The sequence below is a fragment of the Rhamphochromis longiceps genome, linkage group LG3, assembly GCF_057381845.1.
Source record: "Rhamphochromis longiceps isolate RC_006_pf linkage group LG3, R_longiceps_female_GT1.1, whole genome shotgun sequence".
Lineage (NCBI taxonomy): Eukaryota > Metazoa > Chordata > Actinopteri > Cichliformes > Cichlidae > Rhamphochromis > Rhamphochromis longiceps.
The window spans coordinates 29609164-29632358 of record NC_140559.1 but is presented as its reverse complement, the minus strand read 5'-3'; the positions used below and the strand labels follow the sequence as shown (position 1 = coordinate 29632358).

Below are 23195 nucleotides of genomic sequence, written 5' to 3'. Positions count from 1 at the left end.
TCTTCATGAACCTCTGTCATATGCAGGTCTTACAAATTACTGATAAAACTGCTAATAACTGATATATAACTAATTTTTTTTTTTTTAAGTTGTTGTTAGTTGTTCCTAGGACTGCGCTCTGGACAGAGATCTTGAATGTCGTTCCTGGGATCTGCCGGAGCCGCTATCGTTTTTTAAAAGTGCTTTATAAATAAAATTGGCTTATTATAATATATTAAATATTTGGAAAAATTTTGATCAGAATTGTTTTTTAAAGTCAGTGAAGCTTCTTAAAAATTAAGCACTCTCTGAGATAAAGCTGTAAATTTACAGGGAAAATACTGTCAGACTTTATTCCTCTTCATTCTGGGATTAATGCAAAAAAAGAAAAGAAACTTACCTGTTAGAAGAGAAAGAAAAGAAAAAAACTGGACTTTATGAAGTTTTTGTTAAACAGTTTATACAAGATACACATGAAGTCACCACGAAGACAATAATAACAAACCCATGGAATAAATAAAATTAATACACACACAAAAAATGATTGTTTTTAATGGGACCACCTGACCGGAAGCAGTTCAGCTCGTTGCTCTGGTCGACTTGGTTCGGTGTTGTCATAGTGACGAAGTTGAGTGTGCTGGCAGCGTGGAAAGTTTTTCTCTAATAAAACTGGCGGTGAGTTCGTGTTTCTGCGCTTCTTTCTCCGTGTGTTACATTTAAAATCTTAGCAGGGTTACTGTTATTTTATTTTATTTTGTTTTTGTTATTCCGGTTTAATGACATTAGCTTCACGTTCTAGCTTCATTCCGGAGCTTTTCGGGTGCACCTCACCCGCTTCACCGTCACGCGCAGCTGGTTGTGTCTTTCTTTCGGTAATTCAGGAGCTCTGCGTGTGTTTTTAAAAAGTGCAGCTGTAAATATCACAATTAAACTCCAGAATAGTCTGCCTAACTTATTCTCACTTAAATTATTGTAATTGTATTTAAACGACCTGCGCTCTTTGGTGACCCTGTTAGATGCAGCAAAACTGTTCAAATCAAGATAAAAACCCTGTGATTTTAGAAGAGGCATCAGTGTTAAACTGATTGCAGTTCATGCATAAAGTTTTCTGTGGGGTGGGATCCTCTCTCTCTCCACCAGGTTGACCTGCAGGTGAAGATGAACACAGCTGTTGGGTTTCTCCCTGAAATTAATGCCAACAAAAGCAAACAGAGGAGCAGCACTTACTACAGGTAAGGACCGCCTGCAGGGCAGGAAAGGGCAGAGAGCAAGGAGGATATCTCACCCTATCCCTATCACCTCCTGTCACATCATCTCTCTGCATGTCCTCTGTTATTACATCCACAAATCTTCCTCTTTTCCTCCTTTTTCTTTCCTGGAACACCCACACAGACATTCTCGTGACCTTGTCTTTACTTCTTCATCAAAATCAAAGCAAACATCACTTGTGCTTATCTGTGTATTCGCTAAATACTAGGGCAAAGTATTCACTGCTTTCTTTATCAAAGATATTTCATAGTGCTCAGGTAATGAAAACAAGCACCACATAACTGACAGGTTGTTGTATTACTGATGTGTTTTCTGTGTCATGCCATAACCTGCTGATATGCTTTACAGCTTTGACAGCATGGCATTAGCGTGAGGACAGAAGTAACCCTCAGAGTAAACTTTAACCTCACTTTCAGTGTTCGGTGCAGCTCTTACAGCTGCTGGTGGCTCTCTTAAAGACAGGGTGGAACATAAATACGCCCTTGCCTTTTTACGGACAGAAACAGGAAGTTGTAATCAGAATATGTGGCGATTTACCCCGCTATCAGATGTATTACAGTCATCACTTACTCCATGTGCATCTATTGTGTTTCAGTGTCATTCATTTCCCCTTACTATTAACAGATGAACTGTGGCACTATTAAAGAATATTTGATTTCCTTCAGTGATGACTGAAGTATTCAAACAGTGTTTCCTCAGCATAACCAAAGCGCTCCACCTACAGAGTGTGCTTAGAAAGCAGCACTGGTGCTAACTGCAGGTCTTTGGAAGTAATTTCCACTTAAGGCTTCTTTGTTTAGAGCAGCACTCAATGTGCTGGAGAGCGCAGTGACATAGCAGCAGGGTATCAGTCTCTGAAGTAATGATGGGAACTCAACTTCCCGTGTGTGTGTGTGTGTGTGTGTGTGTGTGTGTGTGTGTGTGTGTGTGTGTGTGTGTATTTTAGCAGGATGAAGCAGACGAAGGAGTCCCTCAGAGCCAGACTGGGCCCGGCTCGACCAGCAGACAGTCTGACCAGGAAAGAAATCGCTCTGTGAGTTCATCCTCAGTGTCACTGGGTGGATTTTAACACAGGCACCACCACTTTAATCACCATTTTATCATATTTGATAATGTCTCTGGTTGCAGTAGTGGGCACTCATAGGGATCATTTTATGCGAGCGTGCTCAGAGCCTGCAGCTGAGAGCCCAGCTTAGTAGTGAAAGTTTATAACCACCATCGTCGTCCCTGTGATCTCTGACTGTGGTTTGATATTTTGTGGAGTAAGTCCAAATCACTTTTATCTATATAACGCCAAATCACAACAACAGTTGCCTCAAGGCGCTTATTGTAAGGTAAAGACCCTACAATAATACAGCTAACACAAAGAAAACCATAGCACAGCTCTCAGGTGTACAGGTGCCAGTCAGCAGTTAGTTTAAGGAGTTAGAGATGTACTGCTCAGCAATCGTGACCGTGAAATCTGAGTGGTGTGAGCGCCCCCTGCTGCAAAGAGAAGGGCTGCCGACTGATTTTTCTCCTGTGACACGCCCACACTGAGCTGCCTAACATGGTCTTCCTCCTCTCTCACATCTGTAATCTTTACTCCTCCGTCTCTCACATCAGGTTCAGAAGCAGTCCGAAGCAGAGCATCTGTGTGCGGCTGCTGCAGGAAGGCTTCCACAGGTATCTGTTTCTCCGTCAGCAAGATAAATGTTTAATGTCTGACTCAAAAACAAGATTCTGCAGTCGCAGGCTGATCGTTGCAGTTTTGCTGATGTACAAAAACAAAATTACCGTCAGTGTGATCAAACACTCACAGACATGAAATACATGTTTTTTATAATGAAGAACTGATTGTCCATCAGACATGCAACACATTTCGTTATTTCACACAGGACCCAACCAACACTGCTTGTTTCCTATTTTCCTACAGCACCCAAACGCCTCAGAGCCTGCTGTTTTCCACTGTACAGTGATGTTAAATATCTAGCTGAGCTTTTCCTTCATGCCATCAACACTTTCTGGGTTAGAGACCCCCAAACTGCACAGAGTGGCACTTTTTAAGTCATCTTATTTTGACAGCAGCTCTGAGCTCTCTTAAGTTTGTTAGTGCTGGAGACAGGTGTGTGAGATTTTCAGGCTTTGTTAAAATCTGCAACCAAAGATAAAACCTTCTCATGGTGTACGTCTCAGTTTCAACAGCAACAGTGCATTCATTTAATGTCTATGACACAGGGGGAAAGAGCCGGTACTCTGGAGAAACCTTCAAAATGCATTTTATGTTTTGTTTCTCCCCCACATGTTGATACCAGACTCATCTCACTGCTGTGATTCCTCCCGTGTTATATTGAATCTCTGTTTGACGGTTTGTGGCTGATGCAGGCGCGGTGAGCATTTGAAGTTATTGCTATCAAAGACAATCTGACTTGGAGTAATTACTGGCTGCAGCAAACTCCAGTTTCCCTTTGACAGGATCATGAGAAATAGACTGTACAACAAACATTATAAATAAAAAAGAATTCATGGAAGATGGAGGCTTAGCTTCAGTGCAGCACATTTCTAACAAACAGTGGACTGGTGCTCTGACGTGCTTTTCCCAGGTGGTCATTCCAGTTTACACAAAGTTAAAAAGATCCCCCAAAAATGTCTTTCTGTCATTCAGGTCGTTCTCTGAGCTCGTCTCTCTGCTGCGCTCTGATCAGGACTGGAGGGCGACGGCTGAACCGGGATCACTCAGGCTTCGTGCTCCTCCTCTGGTGGAACAAAGACACAAAATGGAGACCATTAGCCAGCACCTGAGCTTGGCTGAGGAGGCTGAAAGGACCGGTACACACACACACGCACACAGAGCCTCGATTCAATCCTTCTGATTCCAGTGAGGCTTCATTTAGTGATTAGATCAGTGTGTTTGTGTGTCAGTGACATAATGAGTGTAAGGTTATTGTTGGTAGAACACAGAACAAGACTGCGTCCATGGTTCAGGACCAGGTGACTTCTGTTGCAGGTATCTGGTCCACCGTCTGTGAGGAGCGTCTCCTTTTGGGTCGGTTCTTCTCAGACCCCGAGGACCTCTGGCTCCGCTTCTACTTCTACCACAGCTGTACTGACAGAGAGAAAGGGAGGTTCTCCAGAGCAGCCACCGAGGCCCGGGCCTGCCTGACTGAGCTGTACCTGGATCGAGGTGCACACACTGAGTATAGTGACAGTGAATGATCAGAATCACAGCACTTTATTAATCCCTGAGGAAAGCATGTGGTCACAGTTGCTCCAAGACAGTAGAAACAGTAACTGACTAATCTGAATTACTAACGATGACAGTGAATAATGAAACTCTCTGACTGTCTGCTCTTAGCCTGTCTTAACGTCCAAGCATCCATTCAGCCTCAAACTTGGCTGGTTTATTTCTGGTGAGCGCAGTGCCAAGGTCGAGGTGATTTAGATGAGCAGCACTAAAAACTGCGACCAGTAAAACCTTGAATCACATTCAGATTAAAAGAAAGTCAAAGCTGAACATGAAGTTTTGTTTTCTTCTGTGTTTCATTTTTATGTGAGACTGAGTATCACCTACAATAAGACCTTATTTAACTTGCATTTGCAGTGGAAGGTGTGGCTTCTCCTTTCAGTTTGATCCTGAAACGTTCATTGTAAAAATTAATCATAATTACAAACTTAATCATTTGAATTATTGTAAAATACCAGCCAACCTTGCAGTCCGTCTGTAATACGTTTTAGGACCACTGTTGCCCGCACTGTGGGAGTGTCTAGTGCTCTGCTCTGTGTGTAAGTGGAGAGCCGCAGATGCATACACAGGCATACTTGTCCTTCACTGACACTGATGCATTAGTCTCTTACCTAAAGAGGGCAGTTGTGTGTTGGTCCTTTGTGAGTGTTGTAGCTGTGTAGTGTCACCAGGGGGCAGTGTTGAAAAGATAAGATCCCCTCTTGCTTGTGCTGTTATTGGTCCTCGTGATAAATTACAACATACAACACCCCAACCATCGGACATCCCTCTATGAGCAAGCATTTGGAGACGGTGGGAAGAAAAAACTCCCTTTTAACATGAAAAAACCTCCGGCAGAGGAAGCTTCAGCCATCTCCTGGTTGGGGGCGACGAGAAGAAGACAAGACAAAAAACACACTGTGGAATAAAGCCTGAGATTAAAAATAACTCTAACTCAAATTAATAATTTATTGTGACAGGGCGGTGCAGAGAAGACAAGAAAGATGGAAGACCGACCTGAATGCAGCCCTCTGTGTTAGTCTTATGGCGTATAGGTCACCTGATTGACCCTGTGAGCTAAATCAGCACTCAAAAAATGAAACATTTCTTCACTCAGATGATCTAAAACTCAAGCTTATTCCCTCAAAACCAGCTACATGTTTGGTATTTTTATTTGATTTAGTTGTTTTGTTGCTGTTTTTTCTCTTTATTTTCCTGTGACGGTTGAACTCATGTTGCACCCACTCTTATAAAAATGCCACCTCTCTCAGGTGAGCTGGAGGAGGCGAGGCAGCAGGGAGAGCTATGCCGCAAACAGGCGGAGGACGGCGGCTGGCTGGACTCAGACGGTCGGCCCCTGAAGCTCCGGGCCTGCCGGGATCTGTGGAAGATCTACAGAGAGCTCGCGGAGGCGCCGCTGGCCGCCGAGGACCACAAGAAGGCCCAGACGCTGCTTCACGAAGGCAACAGCAGGGCCGCGGAGTGTAGGTCGAACCAGGGCTAAAAACACAGTGAGAGGCAGCGCATCGGAGTAATCTGTGCACGGAAACACACACATGTGTAACATTTAGATTAAAAATAGACCGAGGAGGAGGTGTTTGTGCTGAGAGGATCACAGTGAAGGCAGAAGCAGAGAAATATTCAGCAAAACAACGAGTACCACGTTTTCAGAGGGGGTTAAGAACTGGTCCTGACAGCTACAGAGTTTGAAATGTTTATTCTTCTGAAGAAGGAGGAGATTTGTCTGTTTATTTATTCTGTTTATTAAAATAAATTACAGGGTTTTTTTAACCATAATCCAAGCGAAAGCCTCAACTCAGTCGCCAAAAAGAATTTAATTTGTGATACATCAGAAGAATCGAGCCGAGACACTCTTTATAGTATATATACTATAAAGAGTTCATTTACGTTACGTTCATTTAGTCCAGTTTGTTATTCGCCTCTAAACCAGCCTCTAGTGCTGTTATCCATCTAAATCAGGGGTGCAAACATAAGGCCCGGGGGCCAAAACTGGCCTACAAAAGACTCCACTTTGGCCCCACTGGACAGTTTTAGAAAACACAAAGGAAGGCTTGAAGTTTGGATTTTTAACTGTGTTTTCATAAGTTTTACAGCTTTATGTTTATTGTTTATTTATTGATATTGATGTCTCCCATTCGTGCTACACCAAAGAAATTAACAAATATATAATTTATGTTGAAAGCTTTGTGGTTCGATATAAACGTTAATAACACCACACTCAGTGACCTAAAGGTCAAAGGTCAGAAAGGTCTGAAAATCTTGTGAATGCGAAACAAGTATTTTCAGTTGATACCATGGGTGTACCTACTACAAGGTTGAGGGTTATTGCTGGGCATTTGATAAACAAACATCTATGATTATTATTATTTTTAAAGTATTTTTTTACAAAAATCCTGATGATTTTACTTTGAAAATCACAGGAAGAACTTTGAATTCGAAAACTAAAACCTATATATGGATAAATTCCTCAATAGAAGTCAGGCCTGCTAAACAGACATCAGATCGACTCTGCTTAAAAGATCCTTTAAAGTGAAGCTTTCATATGATCACAGAAGATTAGTGTTTATAACGTGGTTTTTATTTTTACGTCTGTTTCAGCTGAAGACAAACACATGAAGGGGGAGGCGGCTTTCCAAGTAGGCCTGGCCTATCAGAGAGCAGGAGACCATAGCACAGCCAAAAAGGTACCAAAGATTGTGTTTGACTCTGCTGAAGATATAGATACAGCTGTTACTCAAAGACGTGAACAAAGTGTCATAAACGTTGGAGCAAAAGGTAAAGAAAATCAAGGGCTCGGGGAGAGAGGGGAAAACACGACTCGATAAAAAGGAGGACAGGATGATTTATACCCTGATGAGGAAAAGGAGAGAGCAGAACAAACAAGCTGGGAATCAGCAAGACAGGAAGTAAAACTCACAAAGGACAGTGAAGAAAATGGACTTTCAAAGTAAAATAGGAAGAAAGCAAATGCAAACATTAATCAGAAAAGAAGAGGGACTAAACAGTAACAGAGAAAAAAGGGAACACAGGAGGTTAATGAGATTAAGGGTGGTTTCCAGGAAGTCGGAACTTCTAAGTTCCCAGTCAGAATTTTCATAGGCAGACACCGAGCATTCTCCATCCACGAACAAGCTGCAGCTGCGTTTTTTAACTGCAAAAACACAAATATTATGCTGCATTACTAATGATGCATGAGTGGCTGTGTTTACTAACTAGAAAAGCAAATCCAGTTTTTCACGCTTTTCCAGCTTTCCTGCTGGAATACAATAACTCAGGAGGGATGTTACTCCTGACGTCTCACACGCGGCTTTGAAGTAAATGGAATAAGACTGAAACCAGGGAGACAGATTAAGAGGTGTTAATAGTAAAACCCAAGAACAGAAAATCAAACTCAAAAACACAGAACCCGAGGGAAAAGGCAGTTTAGGTGGGACTATTTTAGGCTGCGGATGAATCCACATGTGTGTGGTGTAGGCAACAAGTCACACAAAAGAGCCACTTACTGTGTTTTTAACAGATTTCAGTAAAGCCCCATTTCATACGCACATCCACCCAAAAATTATTCAACTGTGTGTGTGTGTGTGTGTGTGTGTGTGTGTGTGTGTGTGTGTGTGTGTGTGTGTGTGTGTGTGTGTGTGTGTGTGTCCAGTTCTTTAACACCAGCATGGAGATTTTTCACAGCCTAGACGGCACAGACAGAGCGGTGAAGGCCTGCATAGCTTTGGCAAAGTCTCTAAAGAGGTACACAGACACACACACACACACAAAAGTGTATTATGGTGACTAAAACTGAATTAAATAAAAATAAAAAACCACAAAGGAAATTTCTACAGTTTAAGTTAAGTTTATCAGCACATTGTCTGGAGGTCTCTGTGCAAATGTGAGTCAAGTAACCTTCTTGTAGTCAAGTGTTCATTTTCCATCTTTGTGTGTGTGTGTGTGTTCGTGTGTTCGTGTGTGTGTGTGTGTGTGTGTGTGTGTGTGTGTGTGTGTGTGTGTGTGTGTGTGTGTGTGTGTGTGTGTGTGTGTGTGTGTGTGGCACAGCGAGGGATACTTCGAGGAGGCGGTCGCGTGTCTGGAGAAGTTAGTCGCCATGTCTCGTAGCAGCGGACTGCATCACAGACTGATCGACGTTCATCTGTGTCTGGGAAACATCTACTTCAGCAGGGTACCAATCACACCCCACAGTATTCAGTGCAGGAATCAATAACCAATCACACTGATTTATAGCAGCTGAAAAATGTTAGCTTTGCCTCGTAAACACCTGGGCTTGCTTCCCCATCTCTGTGTGTCTCTGTAGAGTCAGTATGTGAAAGCTGCTGAGTACTACCTGCAGGGCTACAAGGTGGCCTGCACCACAGAAGATGTGGCTCGGCTGCAGAGAGCGCAGGTCGGTCTTTTCTTTACGTCTTTAGCAGTCGGCCGTAAAAGCCTGATGAGGTATCCGTGTCACACAGTTTGTGAATGCAATACCTCGGGAACAAGGATGACATGTTACCTCTTTTATACACAGATAAAAATAGAGTAAAAGATACACTTGTGCATCCTTCATTAGAGTCCTTCAGCCTGTGAACTTTGAGACCTGTGACTCAGGAAGTAGTCATGAAGTTAAATTGACTGAAGAGTCTGAGGACAGTTTATGTGGATCCAGATGTCGACTGTAAGGCCGTGACCCTGCTGCTTTTCCTCCATCAGGTGTTGGTGGCCTCCGCTCACGCCCACGCCACGAATGGAAAATACAGCGCCAAACTTACCTCAACCTCGCCCGCCGCTCTGCAGGCGCTGCTCGCCTGGAAGGTGAAACGAGGACGCGAGGACCTCAGTGTGGATTCCGAGGACTACTACTCTCCTGCCTGGTTTTAACGGGCCGTCGTTTGACAATATGAGGGAGAGAAAGGAGAAGAGTTACCTGTTACCGTGAATAAAGATGAAACCCTGAAACATCTGCTGTGTGCTTTGCCGAGGCCAAACGTTTTGGCAGCAGCACAAAGTTACTGTTTAAATCTTTCTTCAGATGTTTTTTTTTTCATGTGGCATCGAGATATCATACAGATGTGATGGAGTGAAGAACAATCATGAGCATTTCATAACATGCAAAGACTTTTATTCATAAACAAATCAAATTTATACAAAGAATCAGTATTTACAGGGCTGAGCCTGTAAACTTGCTATAGGTATGAATGGTTGTCTGTGTTAGCCCTGCAACAGTTTAGCAACGTGTCCCGCATCTCGCCTAAGACTCGTTTTTACTGTCATTCAAACATTTGAAAGGAAGGAAACACAGATCACAGTAATGAAGCATGCTACCAAAGACTATAGGATGCTATATGATAGCTGGGATAGCCTAGAACATCTACGGTCGTTTACCCAAATCTCACCTCTGTATAGTATCAATTAAAAATAAGAGTGAAAAGGATAAACGCTAAACTAAAGATGGCTCCTTTAGAAACCTTTCCTTCTCTCGCACTGCACCGTGGTTTACTTTTCAATTGCATCAGCTGAAGGCCATCATCCACAAAGAAATGTACAACAGTCATAATAATGTCATTACAAGGACGCTCCTTATCACACGGGTCTAATCACAGCACGTCACGAGATCCCTTTTCTGCATAGTTAACAATGTACTACAACCACACAGTTCATCTGTACTCAAGCACTTGTAATGTTTTAATGTCAGTTTAAATACTCAGTGTTAAAATTTACTTTTATTGACTTGATATATAGTTTGTTTGTCATTGGTTATTGTTCATAAGTCTTCTATTAAAAGTGACCTTGACTGTTTTAAAAGACGTTAAATACTGAATACAAAACTGGTAAGAAGAGAAATGGACATCAAAGCATGAGGTTTGGGATTTCAGCCTTATTTACATGTTATATACTGTTGTTCTCCAAGTCAATTAAAATTTGTCTTTTTTTTTTGTACAAACTTAAATTTTTTAAAATATTTTTATGACTTGTTCACCTAAAACAATACCTCATTATCACAATTTTCTAAATATATTTTTTTTTACATTTTTTAAAATGTTTTCTATGATTATTTGTTTATAGTTAAATAAATGGCACATATTTTTAATAAATAACTTTTTAAATATCTACTAAAATGTGTTAATGTTATACTGACCCTTACATCCATTGTTTCTTTACCTGTTTCTTATTTATAACAGTATTATTCATACTTTTACTTGTATTGTGTTTTTTAACCTATAAATAATGAAACTGTATCCTAACATGTAATCTTTTATTGACATTTTTTCAGATTCTGATCGTTACACGCATGTTGTGCTGCTTTTAGTAGTGTTACGGTAATGAGTGAGTCGGTGCGTCTGTAATCTGGTCTTTACGGCTAGTTTGGGCCCATGTGTCCGGAAGCAGCCTCGGCTTCCTCTGCCTGTGTTTTGTGACGATAAAAGCTTCGTAGAAGAAGCGCCGGAGTTGTGGGAACTTCTGTCCCGGCTGCTGTGACCGTGGGGGGCAGGCAAGGAGAGCCGGTGGACCACCGGCGAGCTGAAACATGGGCCTTGTGGCGAGGATACGAAAGGAGTGGTTCATCGTCGGGATCGTGCTGGTCATCTTATCGGCCAAGCTGCAGCCCAGCATCGGAGTGAAAGGAGGTGAGAGGGTCGGAAGTTCATCACTGAAGTTCAATGGTGTTGCTTTAAAATGTGTTCACTCTTTGAATGACTCTAAATGAACAAATATTCCGTTTATTAAGTGGTCAGTTTGGGGCATTTTACTGCCAGGCTGTGAAAGAGTTTGCCATCCTTTTACTTCTCTCTCAGGGCCAAAGGTGTTCTTTCAGGTAAAGACTTAACACCTTAAATCAATCGTTAGGAGTCACAAAATAAATCGCCACAGGCTGATTTACCTGGAAACTTTTGATCTTTCATAAATTAACAACTTCTAGACTTTATTTAGCGCTGTTTCCCCGAAATTTGAAGAAAAGTGTGGACTATCAACTTAACATTGCATGCTTCTGTGAATATGACCTGAGCCGAAACAAGGTGCAAATACTGTTGGTTTTATTTATAACGTAGTGATGTAATGAATGGAGGTTTTGTCAGACTTTAACAAAGTGTACATTTCAGGATTTTCTTTCAGTGGAATGTTCCCCTGCATGCTGGCCCCGGGGCAGCAGGCTCTACGTCACAGTGGTTCCTTGTGTTTGTGTGTGTCTCCCTCCGTACCTGAAGTGCCGCTGTAGTGACACGTTGCATTCAGTAGGTAATGTCAACACGTCAACCCAACTCCGTGCTCCGCTCCGCGCTCATGTGTGCGCGTCCACGAGCACGTTATTGGCATCTTTAATTACTCCCAGTAAACTAAGTGAGGAGAAAGCATAAGCATTGATAACTACAAATCAGCCGCCACCGGAGCTGATAACCCCTCCGCTCATTTTCCCTGTAGATTAGATAAGACGCCACTATCGGTGTGGTGCCTTTAGGCGCTGCTCGTAAACGCCGGCTTCAAATATCAGTGGGTTTTCTTGCTCGTATTTGCTGGACTCTTATTTTAACGTGTTACCATTGACTGTATATAAAAGATGGTCAAATCCATTGTGACGTCACGCATTTTGAAGTCTCAACTTCATAACACATTCACAGATTACTACAGTGTTTTTTCAGCCAGTTTGCATGTTGGGCATCCCAACATGGAATGTTGATGCTTTGGAAGTATGACATCAGCACAGGTGTGGTGTGTTTTTGTTTCTTTGATTGTTTGTTTTATTTGCTGCTGTTGTGTTGAAAACAGTTGCACCTTAGTCTTGTTTCAGCTAAAAGACATGCAGCTCTCATCTTTTGTAAACTGCGAGCATGGATGACACAGCTGACTTGGAGGCAGAAGTTGTGGTGCGATCAGTCTTTGTTCAGTTATATATGAAGTTTAAAACAAGGTAGTTATTGAAGAGTCAGTGCGTAATCTGGGATGATCAGTTAACTAGCCTCCAGCTGGTTATCCAGAAATGATATGAAATTCCATAAAAAGATTGATTCTAGCTAAAAGAAGCTGGTAAAAAGAAAATAACAATGAACCCGGGAGTGAACCTTGTGGAACCTCACAGGTCATACTTGCAATGTAAGAGGAAAATCTGCACACCCTAACAGAGAAGGTCCTTACAGATAAATAAGAGGAAAACAAGTCAAGAGCTGAACCAAAGACACCAACCGAAAGCTAAATCCTATTAAGGAAACTATTATGTCAACGTCACAAAGGCAGCACTGAGGTGAAACTGCACCGGATGTGAAAACCCTTTTAATCCATACTGCAGTAAAAACAGGTCTCCACGCAGAGCTACAGAGAGCAGATGGCTGCTTCCTCTCCCTGCTGTATTACACAGACTATGTCACATTTGAAAATTTGATCTGTTTCTGTCTGTCAGGTCCTTTAAAACCGGAGGTCACCGTAGCGTACATCGCCGTCTCGCTCATCTTCTTCAACAGCGGCCTGTCGCTAAAAACGGAGGTGAGCTGCTCCCATCCTGCTTCTGTCCTCAGTTATGGAACATGCAGTGTTGCATTCAGGTGCAGTTTGGAAAAGTCTCCGTCTCTGTGTGCAGGAGCTGACCAGTGCGCTGCTTCACGTGCGGCTCCACCTCTTTGTTCAGTCCTTCACCCTCATCTTCTTTCCACTCGCCGTTTGGCTGCTGCTCAAGGTGCTCTCACTGACCGCCATCGACCAATGGCTGCTCAGAGGGTAGGACTCTGTGTGTCTGTCTGTGTGTGTGTGAGAATGTTGTTCTTTATTCTCACAGTACCTGGAGGGCTGGCATAAAGACACACATTCACAGATTACTACAGACCCAGCTCCATGTGTTTGTGTATAATGTGAGACTTCCCTCTTCCCAGAGAAACACCAGGAACAGGATATTTTATTTTTTTTCACAGTTTTGTTTTGAGGTCCGTCCAAGTGAAGTCATCAGATTAAAATAAATAAAATTGTATCATCAGTTGTAAATAAAATATAGATTTATAAGATCTGTAAACATTTTTTCTATGTGGAAGCAATTCCAGACTTCAGATGGCTCTAAACTCTTTATTTCAGGCAGTTTTTTTCTGATCTTTATGACATCACAGAGGGGACATATTCCTAATATGGTCATCTCAGTCTCACACAAGCCCCTCCCACCTGCAGACCTGTTTGCGTGACATCATATTGCATTGTTTTGTTTTGTTTTTCTCATTTGTGAAAAACATTCCTCCATCCTCACAATTTCCTCTGAGGAGGCAGGCAGTGACTCAGATCTGTTTCATCCTCATCCTCCTCTTTCTTCTTCACCCTGTGGTTGTTGTGGTTGCCTAGGTTACAGACGGTGAGCTGCATGCCCCCTCCGGTCTCTTCCGCCGTTATTCTCACCAAGGCTGTCGGAGGCAACGAGGTAACACAAACACAAAGATTAGCAGGTCAGATTAAACCTGCAGTGTCACCAAAGTGATAAACTGAGTGCGTGTTTGTGCAGGCTGCCGCCATCTTCAACTCTGCTTTTGGAAGCTTCTTGGTAAGACAGTTTTTTTTCTGTTTCACGTTCCTTGGAGGATTGTGACTGTAATGAAGCGATCCTGCAGTAATGAACGAAGAGTCAAAGCTGTAATCCTGATTTCTCTTTTCCTTTTTTCTCCCTGCAGGGAATCGTCGTCACTCCTCTGCTGCTGCTGCTCTTTGTAAGTCCCGCCTGCCACATGACGCCTTATGAGGCTTAGACGTTTGTAAGGACGTCCTGGTCGGGTTATGAACATAAAACAATCATAAACAGATCCATGGCAACCAAACCGAGACATAAAACAAGCAAAATGATCACTTTTAAATTACAGACACGCTACAAGCCAGTCCTGCTCCAAATATGAAGAAAGTGAAAAATGGATAAATTTAAACTTTGTTTTCGATTTGTTTGATGTCCAGATAAGAACATAAATAAGTATGCATGCAAAGTAAATATCTCTAAACACAAAAAGAGCTCGAAAAACCACAAATGAGCTAAAATAATCACACAAAGCAACCATAAAGAGATTTGAAATGACCGTGAGGACATTAAACACAACTGAACAGTCACAAAACAATAAAAATGAAAATCAGAATAAAATTAGAACCAGAAGAGCTTAATAATTACGAACGTACGAATAATTAAATAAGTTTTTATTTACCTTACTTTTAAAAGAAAAAAGACACGACGCAACCAAGGGTCATAAAAATGAAAAGTAGTCATAAAATAACTAAAATTAAGCACAATTTTTTTTTTTTTTTTTTTTATGATCAATATTTTGTGCATTTCTTGTGATAATATTTGTATTTATTTATTTTTTCCTCTTCCTCCTCCAGCTCGGCTCCTCGTCCTCCGTTCCCTTCTCCTCAATCTTCTCTCAGCTCTTCATGACGGTGGTGGTGCCTCTGATCCTGGGTCAGGTATGAAGCGGCGCACGTCCTGAAGTCTTGGTCTAAAGTCTGAACTCTAAATCGGCTGATTTGCTCGGTTGTGCGCAGGTGTGTCGCGGTTTCCTCAGGGAGTTTCTGGAAAGGCAAAAGCCCCCGTTCGGCGCCATCAGCAGCGCCGTCCTCCTCATGATCATCTACACCACCTTCTGCGAAACCTTCAGTAACCCCAGCATCGAGCTGGACCCCACCAGCCTGCTGCTGGTCGGCCTTATCAGTCAGTACACCTTCTGCGTGTCATCAATGGCAGATTAATGGAAATCAAATGTAAATTGTAAATTTGAACTAAACTATCAGAGGAAGTGTTAAAATAATGGTGCTAGCGCTGAAACGCTGAGTAAAGTTGAACTTTTTAAGCATCCCTGAATACATTTCTCCTCGGTTACTCTGAGAACTACCAAAAGTTCAAGTGGACTTCATGTTATATTCACTGTAAACTGAAACCAGTGGCTGAGAATATGAGCTCATCTGGAAAGTGTTACCGAGGTCAGAGCTGTTATCCCACAGACTTCTATAACACTGGAAGCCTGTTTGCAACCACAGTATCGTCCTGTCCTTAAACTGCAGACTACCGAATTTATGACTGAAGTCCTGAATCTTCCTTTTCTTTATGGCCCGTAGCCATGAGCTCATAAAGTTGTCAAGGAAACTGCTAAGCACATAGATCAAGGCAGATAAGGGCTGTTTTCCCACCAAGCTGACCCAGCTGATCTCAATAGATTGTTCAAGAGTTGTTTGCTATGTTGAACACGATTTAACCCCTGGTTGCTAGAGAAGCGTACACTTCCTGATTGGTTGGCACTGGTTTCTGGACGTTTCTGGCTCTCGTTAAAATCAGTGGCAGAGAATGTGCTGCACCAAAAAAAACAAAGATTGTGTTGGTTAAGCTAGCAGTTTGCCAGTTTTTGCTGAATCAGCGATCTTCCCCTGCTGGTCATTAAAAATAATGCAGGTTGAAGACACTTCTACACTGGCTTCACTTTTCACACCCAAAAACTACCTCTATCTGTTCAGATGACATTTTTTCAAATGCTCCAGCATACCGGCCACCACCCAATGAAATCCTTCACTTCCATTAGCCATTAGCCATTAGGCATCCCATGGTGTAATTAAGCCACATGAGATGTATAACCCCTACAGAGAGTTCTGGGTGTGTACCCTGACGTCCACTTTCTGAAGTGAGGCATCCAGAAGAGATCCTGATCAGATCCTTAAACAGCTGACCACAGGACTTATGACTGAAGTCCTGACTAATCTTCCTTTTCTTTATGGCCCGCAGCCATGAGGCCGTAAAGTTGTTCTTTTATGTTTCCCATAAAGGAAACTGTCTGCTAAGACCGTTTTCCCATAAACATAGGTTAAGCTGACCCAACTGATCTCAAGAGATTGTTCAAGAGTTGTTTGCCATGTTGGACATGATTTAACCTCTGGTTGCTAGGGAAACGTGCACTTCCTGATTGGTTGTAATTGGTTTCTTGAAGTTTCTGGCTCTCAGTAAAATCAGTGGCAAAAAAGAAAACAAAAAACTCCTAATGATTGTGTTGGTTAATTTAGCAGTTTGCCAGGTTTGCCAGTGTTTCCTTCTACTAGTCAGTAAAAATAATGCAGATTTCAGGAAGCCCACCTTCCAGACCTGGAAGGCACGTCCAGTGGTTTTATCTCTGTGTTGTTTATTGAGGTTAGCGATAAGCAGGTTCAGTTTCTAAAATGATGTTAGCTCATGTTGCTCGACCCCGGGGCCAGGACTGAGTATAATCATCAGAACCTGATTTCTTTGAATGTTTAAGTAATTACAGCCACTGCAAGCATCTGGTAAAGGATTTAAAAAAGCCTTGAGATTCCCTTTATTTACAGTCCGACTAAGTGTGATCTACAAATAAAAATATCAGAAAAGAATAAACAGAACAGTAGTCAATGTTTCCCAGTTGACTGCTCTAGTTTGTATCAGCCACTAGAGGGCGCCAAATGACCATAAAATCTCTACAGCTCTCGTCCAAATCAGCATTAACTGGATTTAATCCTAAAGTTTACCTTGGTAACTAGCCAAGCTAACTTAAAAGGAAAGAAAACAGTAATCGCTGAATATAGGAACACAATACATTGAGATAAAATAAACAGTGTTTTGACTGAACACATAGAAACATAGCATAGAAGCATAGAAACAGTATATATAGACTATTAACGTGTACAACTATTCCCTCACAAACAGTGTGGTGTTTTATTTTACCCCTCAGGCTAGCTGGTCTAAAAATGAAAACTTTCAGAGACAATGTGTAGAACTAATACATCTCAGTATCCATACATTTTTATTAATTTAGAATAAAAATCCATGATAAATCATAAATGAACAAACTCACACGTCTTTTACAGATGCTTAGTACAAACTACAACCGCTGCAAAGCAGCTGCAGTGTAGAAGAACAGATACTGGTGAATCAATCCAAAAAAGGGCTAATCGAAGAACTCAATACTAAACTAATCAAATCAACCGTTACTGAAGGAGTTACTGAAGATTTCCACCACAGAGGTCACTCCACAGACTGTTAGTAATGAATGGACTGTTTTTTATTGTTCTTATTATTATAAGATCTAAAACAATATTTTAAAAAGAAAAACTGCTAAAAGTCCATCTAAATGTTGATTTTAGCTTAATATGAAATGAGAAGTTAAATTTGCCTCTTTTTTTTCTTGCTCTGCAGTTTTCTCCATCCAGATCAGCTTCATGCTGCTCACATTTGCCTTTTCCACCAGGTAAGCTTCCTCCTTCTCAACCTGTCCTTTTCTTTTCTTTTAATATTCATTATATTGATTATTTTTACATAGCTCTGCCCAGAAATGTGATGAAATGTTTTTCTAAATATATATTTTTTTAATTACATTTTTTAGTAGCATTAAGTGGCTTTCAGCATTTATTTCTTGTAGTTTTTGTCATCAAGTTACTTGCAGAAGAATCAGTATTAAACCCTTAATGTGAAAATTAAAAACAGAAAAACGACAACTTTGATCAAATCTTAAATTTTAAGACTTCTTTTCTTTTTTTTCACAGTTTGGTATTCACACATTTTATTTTTATACATTTAATTTATTCATCATATTCTTATCATTCCATGTATTGGCTCCCTAAAACAATAAGAACTGCTCCAACATTTTGCTCTGGGTGTAAAGGTCACCACCTGCAAACCGTCTGGAGGGTGACAGATGGCACGTTTTAACTTCCTGTTTGTCTCTGCAGGCCAGGCTCCAGGTTCAGCCCCGCGGACACCGTCGCCATCATGTTCTGCTCCACACACAAGTCTCTAACCCTGGGTGGGTGCACATCCAGATTAGACGCTCAGATTTTGTGTTAGAGAGAAACTTCACATCAAAGTTGTGTTTGAAGAGAGCTCCTGCATGCGCGCAAAAACTTGTATAAAGTGTCGGGTGTCTCCTGAGAGCTCTGTGGAGTTTTAAGTTAGAAAGTAAAGAGAGGAGAAGTTAGAAAGAGCTTCTGAGGCCTGTGAAGCTCTGAGCTCGGTCGTGAGCTCTGCTGCAGGTCGGAGCTGGCATGAAGTGAACAAAGTCATCTCGTCTACGCTGCATCTCATTCTGAAGTCTAATTTTAAATGCTGGGTTAGCTTTAAGTCCATGAGGTCTTCCTTATTTATTTAATCACAGGTATCCCCATGTTGAAGATCGTGTTTGAGGGCTATGAGCACCTGTCTCTGATCTCAGTCCCTCTCCTGATCTACCATCCGGCTCAGATCCTGCTCGGCTCCGTCCTCGTGCCGACCATCCGCAGCTGGATGACCAGCCGGCAGAAGGTACACACACGTGCACTTTGAGGACGATGTTAAATCAAACTCTCCTGCTCCTCGGCGTGGCGGCTCCATGCCAACACTAACCTCTACACCTTGTCCCCCTACAGTCTAGTCTGTTGTTGCGATAAGGCTGCATGCCAACACTTCTGTCTGACCCGAGTGAGTAAGAACGGACGGAAGAGCAAATTCAGTTATTTTTGTATATAATTTCAAAAAAATCTCTACTGTGGCTTCCCTGGGTTTTCTTTTTATTTACAATATGGAAGCCCAAAGTGTTCAATATTGAATACATGAAAGAAAAATGAATTATAATAATAATATTCAAGTGTGACTGAACCATGAATGTGGTATGTTGTTTTCTTAGTAATACTCTGATTTATGAAAGCCCTTTACTGACACACTGACAAACAATTTTCCTTTCATACATTTTGTACAATTTTAACTTTTTCAGCTTGAAATTTTGTCTTTTTACTTTGTTTATTGTTCGTTTGGGCATTTAAAAAAAGTCAGCTGTGTAAGTCCCATTAAATTTAACAATATACTGCATCTAAATAATTATGTAGTCTCTGTTGAATATGAGTCACTACAGAACAAACAAGAGGAAAAAAAAGATCACGATCTGTGTCATTAAAAATCAAATTCAAATACAAATTATGTTTTTAAACATCCATCCATCTTCATCCGCTTTGTCCGGGGCCGGGTCGCGGGGGCAGCAGCCTAAGCAAAGAGGCCCAGACCTCCCTCTCCCCAGCCACCTCCTCCAGCTTATCCGGGGGAATACCAAGGCGTTCCCAGGCCAGCCGAGAGATATAATCTCTCCAGCGTGTCCTGGGTCTGCCCCGGGGCCTCCTCCCGGTGGGACATGCCTGGAACACCTCACCCAGGAGGCGCCCAGGGGGCATCCTTGTCAGATGCCCGAACCACCTCAGCTGGCTCCTTTCGATGTGGAGCAGCAGCTGCTCTACTCTGAGCCCCTCCCGGATGGCCGAACTTCTCACCCTATCTCTAAGGGAGAGGCCAGCCACCCTTCGGAGGAAGCTCATTTCTGCCGCTTGTATCCGCGATCTCGTTCTTTCGGTCACTACCCACAGCTCGTGGCCATAGGTGAGGGTAGGGACGTAGATCGACCGGTAAATTGAGAGCTTCGCTTTTACACTCAGCTCCCTCTTCACCACGATGGACCGGTGCAGCGTCCGCATTACTGCAGCTGCAGCCCCAATCCGTCTGTCGATCTCCGGCTCCCTTTTCCCATCACTCGCGAACAAGACCCCGAGATACTTGAACTCCTCCACTTGGGGCAGGAACTCATCCCCGACCCGGTTTTTAAACATGTTTTATTCAATTCATTAGAAACAAAAAGAAAATAAAGCATCAAAGTGTCATTAGATCAAAAAAATGTGGGCTTTTTTGTTTATTTTTAGTTGTTTTCATTGTTTTTACAGTTTTGAATTCTATTCATTTAATTTATTTAATAATTAAATGTTTGGGTTTTTTAGTTTTTACAAAATTTTATATGCATAGCTTGCATTTTGTTTGTCATCATGCTACTTCCATAAGAATGAGCTCTATTAAACGCCATTATATTCACATTATCCCATGTTATGTTGTCTGTTTTATCCACATATTTAGTTATTTAATATTGAACACTTTGGTGTGCCACTATCAGATGAATCATTCTTTTGCACATTCTCTTTAATTCTGCGCTCTGGGTGCAACAGCGCCCTCTGGTGTCAAACGGATGTTGTGTTGTTGGTGGGACATGGACCTTTTTGCTTCACTTCACAATGTTTATGAAGCTGGGTTTCTCTCAAAGTTAATGACGCACGGTTCAACGTTGTGTTTGTACAAGCTTCAGCTGCCTGTTATAAGTGTGCTGCTAGGGTGGGGAAAATGAGTAATTGGCTTCATGTTGTCGGTCATTAAATAATTCCAGAGTTTTCTTTGTCCTGTTAAATGACTTGTCTTTTGTCTAATGTTTTTTCTTCTCAATCTTTTCTTTCTCATGGCTCTTGTCTCTGTTCAGGCGGTGAAGCTGTCAGCGCTGCAGCCCATCTGACATGAAATGTTGGCTTTTGTGAAGTTACTGGTGTCTCATACAAAAGGGAACTATGGTGGAGGATTGCAGTGGTCACACGTGCCTTATTGCTACCAATCAACGAAGACCTCAGCCTAGCGGAAAGAACGAGAGGAACCGCGTGCCTCAGTTCTTTTCTTTCTATGATGAGGAAGGACTCCTCTTTCCAGCACATATATTGTTTTATATTAAACTAAGTGCGAGTTCTATTTTTATATGGATTTTGGAGCCAGAAGGATGAATTATTTGGACCAGTCTTTTCTCTTTTCTGCCGTTTTCAACATTTTTCTACCTTCCCACTAGCGGTCGCTGCCTGCGTCAGTGTTTGTTACATGGACGATCTGGATTATCTGATACTTAATATACTGTATTGTAACAGCCAATTGGATTTTTGACACTTTCTAAAATGCCGTCTGTCTTACAAGTAGTTTTTTGGTGGCGTTTAGTTGAGTGGAGGATGTTGGTACATTAATACTGGAGTAGTGAGTCCAAGTTTACAGGTCAAATTTTTTTGTTAATAACTTGGTTCACTTGTTTCTATATGGCTGTCTCGGTTTAATTCCTGGCCTGCTTCCCTCAGATTCTAACCAAATCTGTCACCCATAAGGGCATTTATGTCTCGGACCAATAAGGAGAGCTTTGGGCTCTCAGTAAGGATCCTGTTAAATAGTAACAAAGCACAAAAAAAGCAGGAATGGGTAAAGCTGATATTATTGTTTGGTATGAGATACCTGCCAGTCTGTTGTTATTGGCATTTAATATTGCAAAATTAAAAAAGTAAAGAGATGGGGGGACAATTTTCTTACAATGTCTTGACATTGCAGATTTTTTTCCTGGGGGGCACTCTGCAACGTTCCTGTTGACACGCGCTCCACAAACAATCGGAGCAGGCAGGACGTGAACAAGTAAATAAATCACCAGATATAAGAAATGTTAAAGAAAGTGAAAGCAGAATATCAGAGTTTTAAACCACCAAATATCAGAATCAGAAATCCTGCATCACTCAAGCTCTAGAATAAAGATCTAAATAAACCTCTGAACATAGCTGTAGAATATGGTATTATCTAAGGAAATAATATAGTTGATTATGTCTGTATATCACACCAACCAAAGTCTACAGTAAACACGTAAATGTTTTTTGGGAGGAAAAATCTAGAACTCTAGAGTCTTAGAGTCCAGATCTAGAGTCCCTCCACACTCTAGGCTGCTGGGCTCCAGAGCTGCAACTTTAAAATACAATAATAGATTTCAGACCTCTAGAATCTAGATTTGCATAACAAAATTTTGTGACATGAGGTCTGGAGCTGCTTCACCTTATTCAGAGGTATGACAGCGAATGAGTTATCTCATTAGAACAGCAGCACATGATATTCACTAAAACGTTGTTCTAGTCCATCTCGTTCTGTGGACCAAACCGAAATGCACACCAGTGAGGAGAAAGGGTGGGAATTTGCTCAGGGGAACTTTGGTAGTATTTTTCTATTTTGTTCTTTGCTCTAACGACTTAGCCTTACATCCTTCTGGTAAATTATGACAACTCTGACTTCCATTTTTCTTTAAGGGCTTTCACGCTACGTAATAGCACAACTCCATCAAGCCTCAGAGGACACACTGGAGGGCCTTACAGTAGCTCTGTGCACAGCTAACTCTGTATCTGTTGTAGCTTAAAGTAGTGCTAGCATGTTAAAATTACCGTCACTATCCTTTCTAACACTGAATTACAGATAGCAGCATCATGAGGTTTTGATCCTACTCTGCTTTGTTGGTACGTCACTACAGATGCCCGTTGGTTTTCACCACCATGCTGCTCAACCAGTCAAATCCAGAAGTGAGCAGATTGTATTCAGCTTCAGTCCCACATTACAGTATTTTTTTTAGTCTGTAGTCGTCATGTGTACCTAACCTTACACTGGAAAAAGAAGAAACCACACATTGTCCATCCTTTGAACTTATTTCTATATCCAGGAGACTCCTGTTACTTCTGGCTCACATTATCACCAAGGATGCAAACATAGCCTGTGCAGTCACAATAACAACATTAATGGGACATATCCTACAATGAATTACAGCATGGTGTTTCTGTCTTATATTATTAAAGTGAATTGAAGTGATGGACCAAAAACCTGCAATACCTATTTTTAAACCACTTGAGAACAGTACAAGCAACTTGTAAAGTTGTTTTCACAAAAGTGACACAATCCAAGTCAGTGTCATTAAAATTTCTAAGCAAAGTGTTGCTTGATTTAACAGCAGACACCAATATTCAGTTGGAGTGGAGCTCATGTCCGCCATGTGACGCCAAGTTCTTTTATCTCTTGCTTTGGTCTTCTCCACCTATGAAACCTTAATTACACAAATAAAAACAAAAAAAAAAAAACAGCTTGCAAAGTTGACATTTCAAAGTATTAGCTCAGATGTTTGAAAGTTGAAGT

The 23195-nt window shown here is 41.6% G+C and overlaps 2 protein-coding genes across 3 annotated transcripts; both read left to right on the top strand.

Annotated features, from left to right (window-relative positions):
- Positions 1 to 579: 579 nt before the first annotated feature.
- ttc29 (tetratricopeptide repeat domain 29) lies at positions 580 to 10571 on the top strand. Its single transcript, XM_085393338.1, has 12 exons — positions 580 to 654; positions 1120 to 1211; positions 2195 to 2281; positions 2854 to 2913; positions 3893 to 4056; positions 4235 to 4411; positions 5722 to 5934; positions 7070 to 7155; positions 8121 to 8212; positions 8516 to 8639; positions 8772 to 8861; positions 9167 to 10571. Exons 2-12 carry the CDS (start codon positions 1138 to 1140, stop codon positions 9332 to 9334), a joined length of 1335 nt encoding a protein of 444 aa, XP_085249464.1. The 5' UTR covers positions 580 to 654; positions 1120 to 1137; the 3' UTR covers positions 9335 to 10571.
- A 263-nt stretch (positions 10572 to 10834) lies between these two features.
- On the top strand, positions 10835 to 22048 carry slc10a7 (solute carrier family 10 member 7). Of its 2 annotated transcripts, XM_085393597.1 has the most exons (13): positions 10835 to 11082; positions 12849 to 12931; positions 13026 to 13162; positions 13769 to 13844; positions 13926 to 13964; positions 14092 to 14127; positions 14783 to 14866; positions 14945 to 15110; positions 17592 to 17643; positions 18125 to 18198; positions 18547 to 18692; positions 18797 to 18848; positions 20713 to 22048. In XM_085393597.1, exons 1-12 carry the CDS (start codon positions 10983 to 10985, stop codon positions 18815 to 18817), a joined length of 1014 nt encoding a protein of 337 aa, XP_085249723.1. In that variant the 5' UTR covers positions 10835 to 10982; the 3' UTR covers positions 18818 to 18848; positions 20713 to 22048. The 2 variants fall into 2 exon arrangements, with proteins under 2 accessions (XP_085249723.1, XP_085249715.1); XM_085393589.1 differs by lacking the exon at positions 18797 to 18848.
- The last annotated feature ends 1147 nt before the right edge of the window (positions 22049 to 23195 follow it).

Excerpts from the sequence above, each read along its gene's own strand:
- slc10a7 (XM_085393589.1), top strand. The coding sequence starts at position 10,983 with ATGGGCCTTGTGGCGAGGATACGAAAGGAGTGGTTCATCGTCGGGATC. Across the intron at positions 12,932-13,025 it reads GCCTGTCGCTAAAAACGGAG|GAGCTGACCAGTGCGCTGCT; the intron begins GTGAGCTGCTCC and ends CTCTGTGTGCAG. Across the intron at positions 18,693-20,712 it reads GGATGACCAGCCGGCAGAAG|GCGGTGAAGCTGTCAGCGCT; the intron begins GTACACACACGT and ends GTCTCTGTTCAG.
- ttc29 (XM_085393338.1), top strand. The coding sequence starts at position 1,138 with ATGAACACAGCTGTTGGGTTTCTCCCTGAAATTAATGCCAACAAAAGC. Across the intron at positions 4,412-5,721 it reads TGAGCTGTACCTGGATCGAG|GTGAGCTGGAGGAGGCGAGG; the intron begins GTGCACACACTG and ends CACCTCTCTCAG. Across the intron at positions 7,156-8,120 it reads ACCATAGCACAGCCAAAAAG|TTCTTTAACACCAGCATGGA; the intron begins GTACCAAAGATT and ends GTGTGTGTCCAG.